At 33.5% G+C, this 19,555-nt stretch overlaps 2 protein-coding genes across 2 annotated transcripts; both read left to right on the forward strand.

Moving 5' to 3' along the window:
* Positions 1–3,641: 3,641 nt before the first annotated feature.
* On the forward strand, positions 3,642–8,523 carry LOC109178976 (selenium-binding protein 2-like). Its single transcript, XM_019328526.1, has 6 exons — positions 3,642–3,916; positions 6,450–6,645; positions 6,843–7,302; positions 7,412–7,519; positions 7,676–7,948; positions 8,081–8,523. Exons 1-6 carry the CDS (start codon positions 3,775–3,777, stop codon positions 8,360–8,362), a joined length of 1,461 nt encoding a protein of 486 aa, XP_019184071.1. The 5' UTR covers positions 3,642–3,774; the 3' UTR covers positions 8,363–8,523.
* Positions 8,524–14,948: 6,425 nt separating this feature from the next.
* On the forward strand, positions 14,949–17,635 carry LOC109178949 (exopolygalacturonase-like). Its single transcript, XM_019328498.1, has 3 exons — positions 14,949–15,086; positions 15,744–16,058; positions 16,829–17,635. Exons 1-3 carry the CDS (start codon positions 14,949–14,951, stop codon positions 17,567–17,569), a joined length of 1,194 nt encoding a protein of 397 aa, XP_019184043.1. The 3' UTR covers positions 17,570–17,635.
* Positions 17,636–19,555: the final 1,920 nt, after the last annotated feature.

The raw sequence follows: 19,555 nt of genomic DNA on the forward strand, positions 1-19,555 counted from the left end.
GCGGTTATCGCGTCCACATATAATTGCCAACCCCATATCTTTCTCTAGCAGTCTAGTCAAGGTGTCCCCTCCTTTATAATTTGAGTCCACCAAAGATCAAATTAGTCACTAGTTTGTGCGCTTGGTTCTTGATCGATTGATGGGTGACCAGATGGCTCCTAGCATACTTATCATCCCTTTTGTTTTATAGGGGAGGCCTTTACTCTTCTTTTATATATATTCTCGTATTATGCTTTGTTAACATCTGGATGGACCTCCATTTCTCTATTTCTTGAAATAGCGTCCATCCACCTATCCCTTACCTACCAGTCTAGGCCCTTCTTGTGGATTGTAGGCATTTTTATTTTTTTTTTTTAATGTCCCGCCATCATTTTGTTGGACCATGAATTTCCTTTTGGTCCTATAGTGATTTTTTCAATTTTAGTCCATCATGATTATTTTTGTCACATTACGTTCATTATTATTAAAAGTGTTTTAATTTTAGTCCACTTTAAAATTTTTCGTGGACTAAAATTGGAACACTTTTAATAATAGTGAACGCAATGTGACAAAAATAATTATGGTGGACTAAAATTGGAATGATCCCTATAACAATAGGACCAAAAATGAAATTCAACTCGGATAATAATATAATTTAGCATTACCAAAAAATTGGATTGGGAATTAGGGAAGCTCTCTTAGCTAGATCAAAGAGATTGGCTTGAATTATGTTAAGGTTAATGTGGAAGCTCAAACAATGATTGATGATTTAAATTATGATCAAATTTTCTCACTAGTTGGGCTACTTCTTGAGAATATTAAAGATATAATGAGTAGTATTTCAAAAATTACACTTATTTTTGTTAAGCGTTCAGCGAATAGAGTTGCCCACGATTCAATTTAACTAGAGTAGTGTGTTCTTTGTATGAATGTATTGTATGGTTGAACACTCCGCTAGCTATCATTTTTGATAGTTTAAGGTTTCACTTTAATGAGTAATGATCTTTCTTATTTTCAAAAAAAAATTATATATTATTATTATATTTTGAGAGTAAGTTGAAATTGTAAAGATGTAAAGAAAATAGTAATGAATATATATATATATATATATATATATATATATATATATATATATATATATATATATATATATATATATTGAATCCGGTGCACACCCCCTAGTCAGCCGAGCCAGTGAGTACATTCCCTGATCGTTGATTTTAATTTTTTGACGATTCAGATTGATTACCACTTGGATCCCATGTTATACTGATTTTAGATGAAGCATGGGTGTTTTTGTCCTTAAGCACTATATATATATATATATATATATATATATATATATATATATATATATATATATATATATATATATATATATATATATATATATATATATATATATATATATATATATATATATATATATATATATATATGGCTGCGTTTAGGTGAGAACGCCTTGCTCAAGAAAGAAATGAAAATGTATGTTATTCGTTCACGTGTCCAGATCTAATGGATGAGAAACACTGATTAAAAAAAATGCGGTGACTTTTTTTGTAAATAATTGAACATCGAAGTGTAAGTAAAATTTATTACAAGTGCAAGTAGTAGTTTCATATAGTGCACCTAATAAGTGCAAGCAAAATGTATTACAAGTGCATGTAAAATGTATTACAGGTGCAAGTAAAATTTGCACGGAGTATCAATACTAAGTGTACCTGACGTTATAACTAAGTGCATCTATAGTTATAAGTAGTTGCACCTAGGTACAGGAAGGTTAACAAGGTAAAATTACTTGCACTTGAAAGTGATTTTACTTGCACTTTTTACTTGCAAAGGTGCACCATCTACTTGCACTTATAACATATTTACTTGTACCAAAGTTTGAGTTATTTACGAAAATACCACCGCGTCATTTTTTTAAAATTACATCTGATTCGTTGATCTGGACACGTAGACGGTTGTGAGTGGTTCTTATTTCTCTCCTGGATGGTTGTTCTTACCTGAACGCGCCCCTATATATCAACATCAAGGACAATTTAGTAATATCAACATCATTGAACAAAAGTATCATTTAGGGATTAGTATTTAAAGACCTTAAATAAATGCTTGCACTTTCCTTTTGAAAAAATCGTACAAATTTATAATTAACACATTTTTTTCCACTTCATTTTATGTTTATTTTCCTCTTCTTTGATCTGTGTGTTCATTCTCCCTCTTTATCATGATTTCATTTGTTTTTTTTTAAAGTGATCTCAATCATAATTCTTCATTTTTCTCTTCTTCAATCTGGGTGTTCTTATTCACTTTTTTGGGTGATCCCAATCATAATTTTTCATTTTTCGTTCATTTTTCCCTTCTTCGATCGGAGTGTTCTCATTCACTTTTTTTTTTGGGTGATCACAATCATAATTCTTCATTTTCCGTCATCATTTTCCTCTTCTTCGATCTCTATATTCTTTTGCTGTCTTTATTGCGATTCATTCACTTGTTTGGGTGATACAATAATAAAGTGAAAATTGAAGATAAAGTAAAAATTGAAGGCGATTTAATTCAATTTTTTTCACAGCTTAATGTCTTTTAAATTTATTTTTTCTTTTTCCCCATATTTATTTTAGTAATAATATAATTGCCTAAATCATATTACAAATGTATACTTTCAAATATTAGAATTATTTATAATTTCAAATTTAATTTTATTATATAAATATAAAATAAGTTTTTTTTTTATTTTATTTTTTTATTTTTTTTATCATCGTACGAGTAATTTACTGGTTGATATGATAAAGTAAGATCTGTTTTTAAAAATGGAAAAGAATTTAATCCTTTATATAATAAAGCTATATGGTTTGGAAAATAATTAATTTTACAATTAATGCCACAACATCCTTTATTATAAAAAAAAAACACAACATTTAAAAAATAAAATAGTTATATATATTATATAATCATATAAAAAATATACTTTTGAAAAATAAAATAGCTATATATTATATAATTATATAAAAAATATGTTCAATTAGAGTTTAAATTTACAATTTTACACATATAAAATTTGAAATTTGTTTTTCAAATGTAATTATCTTAGTTATTATTTGTATTGTGAAAATTATAATATAGATGAAATACAATTAAGAATAAATCAATGTAATTATGTAAATTATCTCTATAAGTTTATTTGAATATGCACATAATTAGAGATTATATTAACCATACAAAATTATAATTATAATTATAATTTTAATTGTAATTTTGTATTCTATAAAAATAATAAATACTTTGACCAATGGAAGTTCAAAAATATTATTATATTAAATAATTTAAAATATTCTAATTTTTCTATTTTTTTTATTTATATTTATAATAACATAATTTTTTTTCGTGCATCGCGCGAGTGAATTACTAGTAGATAAAAATAGGCTTATATGTTTGTTACAATAGAAGGTTTGTTTGACTTTTATCTAAAAAGATAACTCTTCGGACGTGTCATATGAAGAAGCGATTGAAGATATGGTATCACCAAAGACAGAGCACACCGGATTCATCCCCTCTGGACACAAAATTCCTGCGACCCTCATAGACGTCCACATACCGACAAATCATGTGACAATACTGCCCTGCAACGATATATGTCTGTTAATACAACAATCAATCGTGTCGTCGTATTATAAGAAGAAGCAGTTCGCCCGGGGTGTCTCACTATTTTTACGAATAAAAAAACCTCCCGTAGGGGCCTCCTGATAACACATCACTCTTAGCCTTGACTCTGGTTTTCCTGGCCGGAGAAGTGAGATGGCGACGGCGGTAACGGCGGTAGCGGCGGAGCAACCCAAGGTGGGTGGGTGCTGCAAGTCTGGGCCCGGCTATGCTAGCCCCAAGGAAGCCATGAAAGGTCCTCGGGAGTCCCTCATTTATGTCACGTGCGTCTATTCAGGTACCCTTCTTTTTCCCCCCTTTCGTGGTTTCGGAATCGCCGATTCCGGTTCGGAAATCCAGTTCCCGATTCCGATTCCCGAATATCATCATCTCCCCAAAATCAGCGAATTTTAGGCTGTTATCATTATCGGGTTTTATCACTTTTTTTTTTTGTGGGTTTTATCGCTTTTATGTCACATAACAATAATTAATGAGAAAATTGTAAAAAAATGTCTCTTTATAATATGCTAATTATTAATCCCACTCTTAAATTATGAATGATGTAAATGTTATTCCTTAATTATTAAAACGGTGTACATATAGTTCCTCCCGTAACGGACATGTAGTTCTCCTTTAGTGTACAATACCGTTAAGCCGGAGTAAATATGTAATTTATTTATTTTTTCCTTCCCTCCATTCGAGTACCAGTGATGCACAGCGTTGGGGAACCACAGATCCGTTACGGCAGGGGTTATATGTGCATGCACTATTTTAATAATTGAGGAGCAACATTTACACCACTCATAATTTAGGGGTGACATTGATAATTTAGATATTATAAAGAGGTATTTTTTACCATTTTTCCATAATTAATTATAGTATTAGTATTTTGATTTTACATTTAAAAAAAAAATTATGATCAATAATTATTAATTTTAATTAGTATTAAAATAGTAGTATATGCCTATACGGCACGTTTGTCATCGTGAGTCTTGGTCTACTAGGATAGGCTGAGAATTTATCTTACCTTATCTTTTAGTACAATGAATTTTCTCATTGGGCCAAGTGATCTTTATAATTTGATTGGATAAATATTGACTCTATCATCACTATTCTTAATAATTTTGATTAGATAAAAACTTTCTATGTCACATTGTCACCGGATACCTCTTTTTAACAATTGTTATACCATGGACCGTCAAAAAATTATCATTTTACATTAATATATTATGTGAATGTAGTTAACAAATTTTATGTGTCTTTAATAAATTAGAAGTACATAATATGTTAACTAGACACTATATGTGCAATCATATATATACCATATACCATTATAAGGTGAACACTAACTTAAGATACATTTTTATTATATTAAATTAAATTAAAGGTATATTTTTAATAAACTAAACCTTATTTTTTGAAGGTACGTTATTTGGTAAACTAACTACGTAATGAACCTTCAATATACAAATAATGTACATTCAGTATATTAAAACACTTTTAAAATATATAAAAATGACCTATGGTGTTGTAGAATAATCCATCTCTAATTACACATTAGTCAAGTAGTCAACACATTTCTCATGAGGTTTTATATTTGAAATGAAATTTGGAATACGATATTTGTGGCATGTGTAAAGTCCAATTAAATCAGATTAATTTATTAGTACTTTTTTTTTTTTGAAAATAATTTATTAGTACTTCTCTCAAAACAAATCCATGAAGAACAGATTTGATGCGATTTGTTGTCAAAAAATTATTATTTTAGCAAAATGAGTGCATTCTTTTAATATACTGATGTGGAAAATTCCTTTTTGTATTTAAGGATTTGATTTCTGACATGGAGTCTTACTTTGTGGCCAGCAAATGCTATTTTTACCTTATTTTACATATTTAGTTTAATGACCTAAGTTTAATTTAATTTTTTTATTAGTTATATTTGTGTTTAGAGAGTAAAATTTATGTATTTAACAATTGCATCATATGATTTATTAAAAAGAAAAAGGACCTAGTGTGCACACATAGTGTTTGAAATTATTCATAATGAGGAAAAATTGCATTTTTGGTCCTTCAGTTATACCCGTAATACAAACTTAGTTCCCATGAGTTATATGTATGATCATCTTTAACCCTTAAGTTAGGCCCAAAGTGGCGATTTTAGTCCTTCAGGGACTATTTTTATCACCAATTTGTCACTTAATAAAGTGACGAATTTGGTCATTCAAGGACTAAAATGGCCACTTCATGCATAACTTAGGGATTAAAGATGGTCACGCATATAACTCAGCGATTAAGTCTGTACCACAGGTATTGCTATAGCCTATATGCGTGACTATAGCATCGTCATGTCACCTCTGCATGTACACTTTGTGCATAAGGAGTCTTCATCACCTCTGATCAATCTTTTGGGCTTTGGGTCTCCCAATGACTATGTCTTCAGTGGGAATCGAACCTCCACCCTGCTGCTGGAGCAAGACTTCTAAGGTGACCCTTGAATCATTGAGCTAAGCCCTGCGGGGCTAGACCCTAAGTTTGGGTCGATTAAAACAGCTAGACGGTGGTCATGGAAGTCGAATTTCGCTAAGGAGTGTGTAACAACTCACTTGTCAAGTCAAGGAATTCGAAATTTACCATTACCAAGAATTAGATAGTCGAGTTGAACAATTTTGAGTGATAATGTTGGAAATAGTTGAACCATCTATTTACCTTGTAAACCACTGCATGCTATACATTTTCTATTGGAATGGAAAAGCTATAGATGTAGGAGCTGACAGTTCTATTTAAAGTTTCAATATTTCAGTGATAAATTTGTGTTTGGTTCATCCATGCAGGAACAGGAATAGAGAAACCTGATTACCTGGCTACTGTTGATGTTGATCCTAATTCACCAACATTTTCTAAGATAATCCACAGGCTACCAATGCCTCACTTAGGCGATGAACTGCACCATTCGGGATGGAATTCCTGCAGTTCTTGCCATGGCGATTCATCTGCTACTCGAAGATATCTCGTCCTGCCTTCACTAATGTAAGTATAGCTCTATATATATATATTTCCCGCCTTTGGGTCTGCCTTGTAGTCTCGGCTCAGCAGTCAACTCTTTTGGTGTCCCGTTTTCATCTACCATATCTAATTTTTTCTCATTCCACTATCTCATTTTTCGGCCAGATTAGTGTATTTCACCATTGCCATGTCTTACAAGAGGTGAATTTTTACTGTTTCAGATCGGGGCGGATATATGCAGTTGACACAATAAAGGATCCGAAAGCTCCTAGTCTGTATAAAGTTGTTGAACCGGATGATATTGTAGAGAAGACTGGATTGGCGTTTCCACACACGGCTCATTGCCTTGCTTCGGGCGACATAATGCTGTCGTGCCTTGGTGATAAAGATGGGAATGCCGAGGGGAATGGGTTTCTTCTTCTTGATTCTGATTTCAATGTGAAGGGGCGGTGGGAAAAGCCGGGGCACAGTCCACTGTACGGGTACGATTTTTGGTACCAACCTCGACACAAGACGATGATCAGCTCTTCTTGGGGAGCTCCCAGCGCCTTCACGAAAGGCTTCAATCTTCAGCATGTTTCTGATGGGCTGTACGGTCGCCATTTGCACGTCTATAGCTGGCCCGATGGCGAGTTGAAACAGACGCTGGATCTTGGAAATACCGGGCTTCTACCCTTGGAGGTAAGACGGGGGCTCACTCTTTCGCTCTTCCATTTCCGTAAACACTGAGTTGCATTTACTTCATTTCTCTGTTTTTCTATTTCACTCGTATCGATTGAACTCGTTGCAGATAAGATTCCTGCATGATCCATCTGAAGCGACCGGGTTCGTGGGGTGTGCATTGACCAGCAACATGGTTCGTTTCTTCAAGAATCCAGATGACTCGTGGAGCCATGAGGTAATGTTGTATGTTTGAGTTTCTTGCCACAGAGATTTAAACCACGTGTTCTGATACCAAATTGAAGCATGTGTTCCATCTCAACTAAAAATCTAAGCTGATAGTTGGATTTATATATTACTCCGTATATGCTTGCTGATTAGCTATGTACTGCAGCTAGCAGTGTCAGTGAAAGCACTGAAAGTCCAGAATTGGATTCTCCCTGAAATGCCTGGGCTCATTACTGATTTCCTGATCTCGTTGGATGATCGCTTCCTCTACTTTGCGAATTGGCTGCACGGCGATATTAGACAGTATAACATCGAGGATCGAGCAAACCCGAAGCTGGCGGGGCAAGTATGGGTTGGTGGATTGATCCGAAAAGGAAGCTCTGTAGTTGCAGAGGCAGAAGATGGCACAACATACCAGGTGGATGTCCCAGATATCCAGGTATATTATTTGCCCAACAATCTCATAACTACCAATTGCTGGGCTTGACCCTTCCTCGGCCTCTGCCTAACAATTGACCCTTCATTGGCCTCTGCCTAACATTTGATCGATCTGATGGGTCGTGATCTGCAGGGAAAGAAGCTGAGAGGAGGACCGCAGATGATACAGCTGAGCCTAGACGGGAAGAGGCTATACGCGACAAACTCGCTGTACAGCACCTGGGACAAGCAGTTCTATCCAGATCTGGTGGAGAAAGGCTCCCACATTATACAGATAGATGTGGACACACACAAAGGCGGGCTCTCCATTAACCCTAACTTCTTCGTCGACTTTGGAGATGAGCCGGATGGTCCAGCCTTGGCTCATGAGATGAGGTATCCTGGTGGTGACTGCACTTCTGATATCTGGATTTAATCAATAAAGCCTTGTAGCCACTATCCATGGGATATTAGCATTTCATGCATGTTAAATAACCCAGCTGGGATATGCATGTTTAATTTCATCAAACACATGTACTCAGTCCCTGTCTCATGATTTCTCTAATAATTTCAAATAAATGATTACGTCTCCCTTTACGTCTGTTTTTCACTTCAATTCCTAATAGCCAACGGAGGGTTGCTCTTTATAATCACATAAAAAGCCTTGGCAAATTATATATATATATATATATATATATATATATATATATATATATATATATATTGTGGATCATGCTCTAAAATGATGTCGTTTTATATTAATTGCCAACTAATGTATCATGTTTAATAAGATTATTTAGTACTATGTTCATAAACCTAAACCTTCTTGACGCCGAAGGTGGTTATGTTTCGGCCTACAGCGCTTCCCTCCCGAGTTGTTTCTCCCCATTTATGGCCCAAGCATTCGCGTGCAAAGAGGCCTTGTCATGACTAAGGGCTCGTGGAGAACAGTCTATAGAGCTATAAACGGATTGTCGTACACTTCAGTGCTACCTATCTTCACCAAGTGCTCTGTCTGGATCGTACGTATATTGGTTATGCTATTGATGGTTGCATATGCAAGCTTGCATATCTACGTTTGATTTTTGCTCAATTAATTTTATTCCTAGATCCCATGGTTATGCTATTGATGGGTGCATATGCAAGCTTGCATATCTACGTTTGATTTCTGTTCAATTAATTTTATTCCTAGATCCCAAAATTACTTAGCTCACACTTTAGCTTTTACAACTTTTGAACATGGTACGGCTATGTATTGGGACGTTTGTCCCGCCTGACTATTTCATTTTATCTCTAAATAAAACAGCATTGGCTTGCTTTTAAAAAAAAAATGTTCATAAACCTAAACCTTAATTTAATAAATATTAAACTGAAGGTACATCGTATGTATTTTCATTCACTTTATAGTAAGTTCATAATAATGTTCTCTCTATATGTTCATAAACACAAAACTTAATGTGTATAAACATTACACACTACTGACACATACATCATGTTTGATAATGTTCATTTTATATTATGTTCTATATGATCATAAATCTAAACATTAATATACATAAATACAAAACTACATCTACATCACATCTATTTTCTTTCACTTTGTAGTAGATTATAATATTCTTTTTATATATTCATAAAAATAAAGCTTTTTTTTTTATTTTATTTTATTTTTTTTTTATTTTTTTAAGGCAACCATAATGGTTATTTTATAGATATGCAGAAATAGAATTCGGAGGGACGACGTCCCAATACATAGCTGTGGTAAAATCAAAAGCAGTAGAAGCTAAACTATGTGCTAAAAAATTCTGCGATCTAGGTACGAAACTAATAATAGAAATGTCAAAAGACGATAAGTAGGCCTTACAGGCTTGTAAAACGTATCCTACGTATGATCGGGGTATAGGCATAGATGAAGTTAATTGCCTTTGCAATGCATGACAATCCGTAAATACTCGTACTCGCTGTTCGCCACGATCCCGAAGCCATGCAAGCGCCTCTTTGCATGCCATTGCTTCGGCCATTAGGGGTGAAAAGCATGCTGTGAGTGGAGCACAAAAAGCCGAAAGATAGTCGCCATTGGCCGTGAAGAGGACTGCTCCTGCTACTGCTGTGCTTGTCCGGTGCTTGTACCCAGCGTCGATATAGCATAGGACTGGCTGCGATTGTTGGGGGTTTTGCGGCGTTCCGGCAGTAGACGGTGGATCATGCGGCTGCAAAACAGGTTGCTGCGGTGAGATTAATCCTTCGGCGGGGGGTGGGTGATGCTCGGACGGAGGCGACAGTGCAGCTGGGAGGTGGACACGGGTCCATGCATTCATGGTGGACCTTGCGGTAGCAAGGACTCTCGTTGGTCTTTGGAGGCAAGCATCCCAAACCGCTCCGTTTCGTGCTCTCCATAGGTGGTAAAGGATGGCAGCTGCGAACATGATCCCATCAGAGTCTAGAACATTTAATAATGCACTAAACCATTCATGAAAAATATCTGTTATAATATTGGGGATTGGGAGGTTAGATCGTGCCCATATGGCCCTTGCATAGTCACATGATACCAATGCATGCATTATATTTTCATGATCCACCCCACACATATTACACACCGGCTCAACTAAAAATGACCATTTTACCCGTTAAATAATTTTTTTTTTAAAGTTTACGTTTTTCCGGCCAAATTCCACTGGTGATTTAGCCGGGAGGACCAAATCTACTAAAAAAAGCACAGTTAAAGGACTAAATTGCTAGTTTTAAAAGTCAAGGACCAAAATTAACATGCCCCCTATAGTTATAGGACCAAAAGTGTAATTTGCTCTATATAAAATTACATTACATGTGTATCATGCTTAATAACATACATTCATCCTATATTATGTTCATAATATTTGTTCTATATGATTATAAACTTAAACCTTAATTGGAGATGTCAATCTTAACCTGAACCCGATGGGCTGGCCCGATAAGACCGAAACCGACATGACTATTGCCCGAACGGGTTAGCCCGATAAAAAACATTAGCCCGAGGCCCAATCAGGCTAGTCCAAAATTTAATGGGCTAGCCCGATGACCTGAACTATTGAAAGTTATTCTTTATTATTATTATTATTATTATTATTATTATTATTATTATTATTATAGAAGTGATGATGTGAAACATAACATGCATGAAATTCCAAGTTCTCTTATCTTTTGAACGGAACTCTATCAAGGCTGCGAATCTACGATTAGGCATGTAGTCATATCTTAATACTAAGAAAGCTGATTGTCATGAACACACCACCCCGGAGCTTGACAAGAGTCCGCTGACGGAGATGAGCCACGGCCACCAGCTCCGCGCGGGAAAGTTATCTCAAATCTCTCCCATCTCTCCGCCAGCCACTTCACCGCCACCACCGTTCCGTCGTTGGGCATAATAACCACCCTGTATACCCGCTGCCCAAGATTCACTTTCATAAAACCATTAGACCCGACAAAGAGCTTGTAATAGCTAAAAATCTTGGGATTATCGATCCCTACTTTATTTTCAACCATCTGCGTGTCGTAAAACTGCCCGGAAAACTACTTCTCCCCGCCACTTTCGGGCTGCAAAAGCTAACCCACCTCGAGTCTAAGAATCTATGCAAGGAATCGTTAACAAAATTAAGAAGAATCAATGGTTCTAGTGTTGGAGTTCCTCCATGTCATGAAACTGCCTAGAAAACTGCTTCTTCCCCGCCACTTCCCGGCTGCAAAAGCTAACACATCCAGAAGCATACGTTAAGGAGAAGAAAGTTAATGGTAGAAAAGAATTGACAAATATAACTATAAAAAATTATTAATAAAATTTTAATTATATAACATCAATGACTAAATGTTGTACATTATAAACAATTAAAGGACTAAGTTTGTTGAAATCAATTGATAGGGGCTAAATTTACAAAAGTAAAACAATTGAGGGGCCAAAAACGTTTTTTTTTCCCTATTTTTAATTACATTTTAAAATAAAATTTTAATAAATATATTACAAAATAAATTATTTTTATAATAATAAATATTGAAAAATTAAAAATTATTAAATATTATATTAGTGTAAGTATATTAATTATTTTTAGTTAGAATTTAGAAATGTCGGTTTAGATTAATTAAATGACGTATAAGATTATATTTATTAGTGTAAATGTGCTAATTTGAAATATAATTATAATTTATTTAACATTGATATAATTTATATGTAATATTTTTATTTTACTTTATAATTATAATATTAGTAAGTTATGAAGTTTATAAAATTTTTAGTTTATAACTTTGCTTAATTTATGTAATAAATAAAAGTTACATTAATTATATATATAATTATATTAATATTAATATAAACTAATAAATATTTAAATAAAGAGTTAATGTCACATGCGGTCCTCTTGAAAGGACCATGGTTGGTTAAAATTTAATACTTGAAGGACCATGTATGATTAACTTGGACCATGGATGGTAACAATTTGAAAGTGGAAGGACCATATGTGGTCAATTTGAAAGTTTAGGATTAAACGTTGCAAAATCACTTTACTCGGAGAACCTCAAATGATATTAGCTCTGAGGGCCGGTCCTATCATTTTATAGGCCCTGGGCGTAGCAACAAAAATGGGCCCTACATTAAATTAATATACATTTTTATAACTAAACTTAAATTAGATTTAATTACCGAAATGGTCCCTTGACTATAGAAAATTTATCAATTTGGTCATTGACTATTTTTTAATTTTTTTTTACCAATTAAGTCCCTAAATTTTTAAAATCTTAACCAATTTGGTCCTCCGTTTGTTTGACCGTTAGTCAATCGTTAACTTGGGATCAAATTAGTAATTCGCTATAGTCAATGGGCTATTTTGGTAAATAACTTTAAGGGTGGGCAATTTGGTTCAGTTTTCTCGAACCGAACCATACCAAACTAGTTAGATTCGGTAATATACCGAACAACCAAACGGTAATAAATTCTTGTATACCGAACGGTTCGGTAAAAACCGAACCGAACCGAATACTGTTTGAACTTTGGATTGCTATTTTGTTATATATTAGACTTTAGATATGGACTATGTAAACACCATAACACATAATATAGAACTTTTAATAACAAACCATAAAGAAATCAAATAAAACATTTATGAGAGATGCCCGTGAAAATATGAGCTGAACGGCAGAGCAAGCAATAAGGGACTTGGATTTACTTTTTATTTATTTATTTATTTATTTATTTATTTATTATTATTATTATTATTATTATTATTATTATTATTATTATTATTATTATTATTATTATTATTATTATTATTATTATTATTATTATTATTTAAAAAAAATCAAATGGTATTCGGTTCGGTTCAATTTTTTACCGAACAATTCAGACTTAGTTTCTTATATATATTATCGGTTCAATTTACACTGAGTATCGAAACAATATATATAACATACAATATATATATTTATGCACCTAGGTGCAATTACCTATAACTATAGGTGTACCTAGTTATAACGTCAGGTGCACTTAGTTTCGATATTCAGTGTAAATTTTACTTGCACCTATAATATATACATTTTACATGAACTTGTAATACATTTTACTTGTAGTTAGGTGCACTATATGAAACTGCTACTTGCACTTGTAATACATTTTATTTCACTTCGATGTTTAATTATTTACGCAAATACCACCGTGTTTTTTTTTAAAACATTAGTGTTTCTCATCTATTAGATCTAGACACGTGAACGGATGACGTGCATTCTCATTTCTTTCCTGGGCAAGCCATTCGCACCTGAACGCTTTCATATATATATATATATATATATATATATATATATATATTGGAAAAAGTTCAAATGCGGCGGGGTCTTCCCGTGCGGCGGAATTTCAGAATACACCAACAATGTTAACAATATGCACCAACAGTGTAAGGAAAACACACCATAATGAAATGCAATAAAACATCAAAAAATACACAACAGACCCAAAAAAATACACCATATAACTCACCACCCCAATGGTGTATTTCCGAACACTGTATGGTGTTTTTACTCACACCTAATGGTGTGTGTTTGGTGATGCGTACCTAATTTGTCTCTGTTTTTTGTGGTGTATTTTCCTAACGTTGATGGTGTATATTTGTTGAACTATTGGTGATGTCGCACCGCCGCACCGTAAGACACCGCTGCACCTGAACTCGCCTATCTATATATAGAATCTATGAATTATGAATCTACAGAATAGAAATTATGAATTTATAGTATAGAAATTATGAATCTACAGTACGATATAGAAATTATGAATCTACAGTAGTATACATGTTATGAATCTACAGTATAGAAATTATGAATCTACAGCTTAAAAATTATGAATCTATCTCGTGTTCACCATGCGCATAGTGAACACGGTTTCACAACATAACTATTGCAGTAATATCATCAAATCGCAATTTAGAATAAAAAATTTTGAACACTTAATTATTTAAAATAAAGTAGTACTCTATAAAATTTAAAATTTAAAAGCGCCTAGGGGTCGATTCCTCCAATTAAGCAGAAGCTTTGTATAATTCTTTTACTGTATATTTTTAACCCTTTAATCTGTTTTGATTGAGACCTGCACCGTCATAGTTCAATCCAGATTTGTTATATATTCTTAACTAGAATTAAAATATACGTTTTCCTAATAAGATTAATTAATATTTTTTGGATAAACATTCTAAATAAGACATATAAGGATTCTAGATCTCATGACATAATTTTCATACCTAATATATATAAATTTGCATAATGGTTATTAAGTACTCCGTATGTATCATGCATATTGCAAATTTTTAACCCTTTAAGCCATTTTGAGATCAGTTATATAATTGATTTTAAATCTTGGATATAATTTTCATACCAAATATATATTTCTTTTAACAGTTATTTAAATATAAGTAAAACTCCCTAGCTTCTTGTGTGTGACTTCATATATCTATATATATACTAGCTACTAGATAGCAAGAAAGTAAGAAAGAAAGATTAAAATAAAGTTGAAAATGGGTTGCAGCAGTTCATTCATCCCAACATTTGCTCTCATTTTACTCAGAATTTGTTTACATAACGTTGAAGCTGAAATCTTTAACGTCTATTCTTTTGCTGCCATTTCCGATGAAGAAGATTCTGATATTACAGCGGTAAATATTTATTCTCTATTTTCTTTTAAATAATTCTCGTTTTATTGTTCTCAAAAGGTTGAGTCCCCAATCTTAAGGACTCCCACGTCCAGACTTGATAGAGCATCTGAGAGGATGTTGTAAATCATGATAACTTAGTGGAACTGGAGGTCAGATTTATGCTTATTGTGCATGAGGAGCCCCTCACTTTGAGAGGCGGCTCCCACACTGTTGCTGGTGTAACTTGATCTCGGGTCATCGTGCCAATCATAATTTTCGTTTTATGATTGGCAGATCAGATATGATGATTTAACACTACTGGAAATTCTGAAATTTCTGAACACCTGAAAGTTATCTTAAATCAAGTAGAAAGCCTTGTACCGACCACTTTTGGTATCTGGAAAAACCCTTGTTGCTATTTCCGACCACTTTTTGCTTTCAACTTGATTTAAGATCACTTTCAAGTGGTCGAAAATTCAATAATTTCCAGTAGTGTAATATCAATAAAATTTTCAAAATCGAACATGGTTTACATAGTAACGTAAATCATGAATAAATATTCATTTTTAATATACTGATGACTATACATTATCTGTGTACTGAATGTTTTCATTATTTAATAGTATATCAAATAATGTATCTTTTAGTAGTAAGAAATTCTAGTTTGTTGTGTTTTAGGCGTTGGAGGAAGGGTGGAGCCTAGCATGCCAGGGAAGCAATGACGACAAAAACACAGTTTTGATTCCAAAGGGAACTTTCTCGTTGAAGGCCGTCACGTTTTCCGGCCCATGCAATGCTCCGATCACATTTCAAGTTGACGGCAACGTGAAGGCTCCGGCCGGCGCTTCTGTCGGCGGCGCCGAACAATGGGTTCTGTTCACCGACGTCCAGGGCTTGACCATTTCCGGCACCGGCACGTTTGATGGCCTCGGTGACACTGCGTGGGGTGAAAACAATTGCAAACAAGATAACGATTGCGACCAACTCCCCACGGTATGTATTATCTACACTATATACTCTTTTAATTCATTTATACAAAATTCAAATTATTTATTCAATTTATAGATATTTAATTGTTTTTTATCACTCGTTTCTTTGAATTATATTCTTATAGCTCGTTTTTTTCATGAATTATTCAAGTGATGATTTTTCTTGATCTCTATGTTAAATGGACGTTTAGATCGGACCCTTAAAATTACGGGCAAAATAGATATTTTATTTATTATTTTTTTCAACAAATTATTATTTATATGTACATAGGAACTAGAATAAATACAAAACATAACAAAAAAAATTTGCAAATATTCTAATTATAGTTTTAAGGTAATGCTAACAACAGAATTAAGATTTAAATATAAATAATTTATTGTTGTTAAATTTGTATTTAAATCTTAATTCTATTACTAGTATTATAGTACAAATGTTGTCAGCCTTTTTTTTTTTTTGTGCATTTATACTGATTCAAGCAATAATTTATTGGAGGAAAAAGTGATGACTTAGGATACTTATTTTGTCATTGTTTTTTTAGCAATAACTTAATTTGTTGGATAAGGGAAATGACGTGATACATGTATATTTTAAGGGAAAAAATCATTATAAATATTTTTTTTGAAACATTTATGATTTTTTAAAAAGGTATTATTTATTCTCCTCATTACATCATGTGACTATTCATTTAAAATGATGACAGAGGTATCAATTTTCCATTTTTAATGATCTTTTATTAGACTAACTGAAAGTTGTATATATTTATTATATTACAGTCTATAAAATTGAGCAGAGTGAGTGATGCGTACATCGGAGGCATAACGTCGGTAAACAGCAAGTCGGCCCACATCAAAATTTCCGAGAGCAAGACCGTCGAGATAAACGGCGTCAAAATACAAGCGCCGGCCGAGAGCCCCAACACCGACGGGATCGACATCTCCAGATCTGACGGCGTCAAAGTATTCAACTCCGACATCGGCACCGGCGACGACTGCATCGCCATAATCCGAGGAACGACCAACCTCCACATCAACAACGTCAACTGCGGCCCCGGCCACGGCATCAGCATCGGAAGCCTCGGAAAGTACAAGGACGAAGGCGACGTGAGCGGCATCGTTGTCGAGAACTCCCGATTATCCGGCACCTCAAACGGACTCCGGATCAAAACCTGGGCGTCTCCGTACCCTAGTAAGGTGTTCGACGTTACTTACAGAGAAATCGTCTTGGACAACGTCGATAATCCGATCATCATCGATCAGAACTATTGTCCGAATTCGAATTGCGGATCGGAGGGAGAATCGGCGGTGGAGATTTCAGACGTGAAATACGAGAACATCAAGGGAACCAGCGACGACGAGGTTGCAGTGATCATGAATTGCAGCAAAGCTAATCCTTGCCGAGATATCACGTTGTCGGGATTGGACATCAAATGGAAATCTCAAGAACTCACCAAGGCCAGTTGTTCAAATTTCGAAGGGGAATTCATTGGAAGCAACTCTCCTCCAAGGTGTGGATGATCTGCTATTTTAACTTGTAAACCAACCTACCACGCTTCACCTTCAAATAAACTTCTATATTTATTATCTTAATAATTATAATAAAGTCATATGATCTTTCAAAAATTAAATGTTGATATTAATAGTTAAATGTTGGTATTAACAACATTTAATTTTCACAAGACTATATAGTTTAAGCATATATATTTTTTATTAATAAGATAACCATTTTAATAAATACTACAAAACGAATCTATTCTTACATATAAAACAAAAAAAAAAAAATTAATTACAAAGATCCAAACTAATGTGTAGAACAACTATACAAAATGATTAGAAAATTAACAATTTTTGAACTTGCCAAATGTAGAGGTTGCTGTTTCCTTTCCATCTGTTAAGAGTTTCTGCACTGCAGTGAGATAACTGGACAGATTTCTCTCTATTTTACCTATAAACATGATAAAATACAAAAAAAAAAAAAACAAATTAGTAGAAAGATTGACTGTTCGGCAAATTAGTACACCGACAGTGTGCTTTAAATATTTTCTAGTATTCTATTCTTTTTCATAAGAAAGTTGAAAGATGATATAGAGCTTTAGCATGTGTAGGTGTTCTGAATTCTAAGCCACAACGCACCTTAATCTTCAAGCAAATGTCTTCTTCTCCTCGTGAATGCTTTCCCAACTTTCTCCTCAGCTACACCATTTTCCTCCACTCTCCGTGTTCATTAACATGTTTTCTGAATTGTGAAGACGTATTTATATTGTTCTAGGTTTATAGAAACTTGTTATGCATATTTAATGTTAATCTTGGGGATTGTAAAAGTTATGTAAGATTTAAATTCATTTGCATTAACATTTGTATGTAATAATGATTTATGTATAGGAATTAGGAAGTTGCAAAATATCTCCTTTATTCTGATAGATATTCATTGGATAATGAATAGTTTCTAAAAGTATTTAATAAAAACTTTTAATTAACTTGCACTCGAATTTATTGCGAATATCAGCCCTAAACTCTAAAACGACAGCATTTTTGTTGGGCGGGAAAATGAAATTGCAAGAAGTTCTGCTTTATTATAAAGTTAGATTAGATTATATTAGATAGAAGAGTTACAAGATTAGATTAGATTAGTTAACAAGGGCAAAGTTGGAATAATTCAAGGTAATCTAAGATTACCTAAAAAAAAATGAGGGTAATCACATTACCTTGAAACATTATCGCCACGTCAGCTTTCAGGTAATATAACATTACCAGGTAATGTTATAATTTGAACCAAAAAAGATAATATAACATTACCAGACTCAGATTACCTAGGTAATCTAAGATGACCTAAACCAAACGCCCCCTAAGAAGCATGCATGCACACCACACGTGCAACCCCAAAGTCCATAAGTTTGAAATTAATATATAGCATAAGCTAGGCGGCCTAATATTTAAGATTGTTGATGTGAATATCGAGGACTACGGAGACAAAGATGCGTTATTCGTGGATTCATCGGATACTATCCAACAACACTCTCCAACTTAATTGACGTGAAGTAGGCTTAGTAACATTAAGATTATATTCTCGAATTATTAGTTCTCATCTTTTATTGATTACACACTTAATTCGATAGTATTTGAAAGAAAAAATCAATGTTCGAACTAAGATTGTGATTGTTTGGTCTTTAAAGGTCAATTATATGTTGTTACATCTAGAGTTAGAAATCTCAAAGGTCTAAAAATTTTGATCCGTGGTGACTCTAAAATTGTAATTCAATTACTATTGTAGTTTACTAAGTTCTTAAAAATTTGTAATATTAAATACTATGTACTAAAATTTTAATATAGTTTAAGATTTGTAGTAATCACCCACCTTAAATATTATTTTAATTGTAAATATATTTATGTTCATAATTTTATCATAGAAATTCACACATATATAATAATTACTCCCTCTGTCCCATTTTATGTGTCTTACTTTCCTTTTTAGTTTGTCCCAAAATGTTGTCCACTTTCCAAAAT

Source organism: Ipomoea nil, unplaced genomic scaffold (genome assembly GCF_001879475.1).
Source record: "Ipomoea nil cultivar Tokyo-kokei standard unplaced genomic scaffold, Asagao_1.1 scaffold0875, whole genome shotgun sequence".
In the NCBI taxonomy this organism is placed as follows: Eukaryota; Viridiplantae; Streptophyta; class Magnoliopsida; order Solanales; family Convolvulaceae; genus Ipomoea; species Ipomoea nil.

Bases quoted from the DNA above. Each gene is read 5' to 3' on its own strand.
- LOC109178976 (XM_019328526.1), top strand. From the start codon at position 3,775: ATGGCGACGGCGGTAACGGCGGTAGCGGCGGAGCAACCCAAGGTGGGT. The intron at 6,646-6,842 runs GTAAGTATAGCT...TTACTGTTTCAG, and splicing joins CTCGTCCTGCCTTCACTAAT to ATCGGGGCGGATATATGCAG. The intron at 7,949-8,080 runs GTATATTATTTG...CGTGATCTGCAG, and splicing joins TGGATGTCCCAGATATCCAG to GGAAAGAAGCTGAGAGGAGG.
- LOC109178949 (XM_019328498.1), top strand. From the start codon at position 14,949: ATGGGTTGCAGCAGTTCATTCATCCCAACATTTGCTCTCATTTTACTC. The intron at 15,087-15,743 runs GTAAATATTTAT...GTTGTGTTTTAG, and splicing joins AAGATTCTGATATTACAGCG to GCGTTGGAGGAAGGGTGGAG. The intron at 16,059-16,828 runs GTATGTATTATC...ATTATATTACAG, and splicing joins ATTGCGACCAACTCCCCACG to TCTATAAAATTGAGCAGAGT.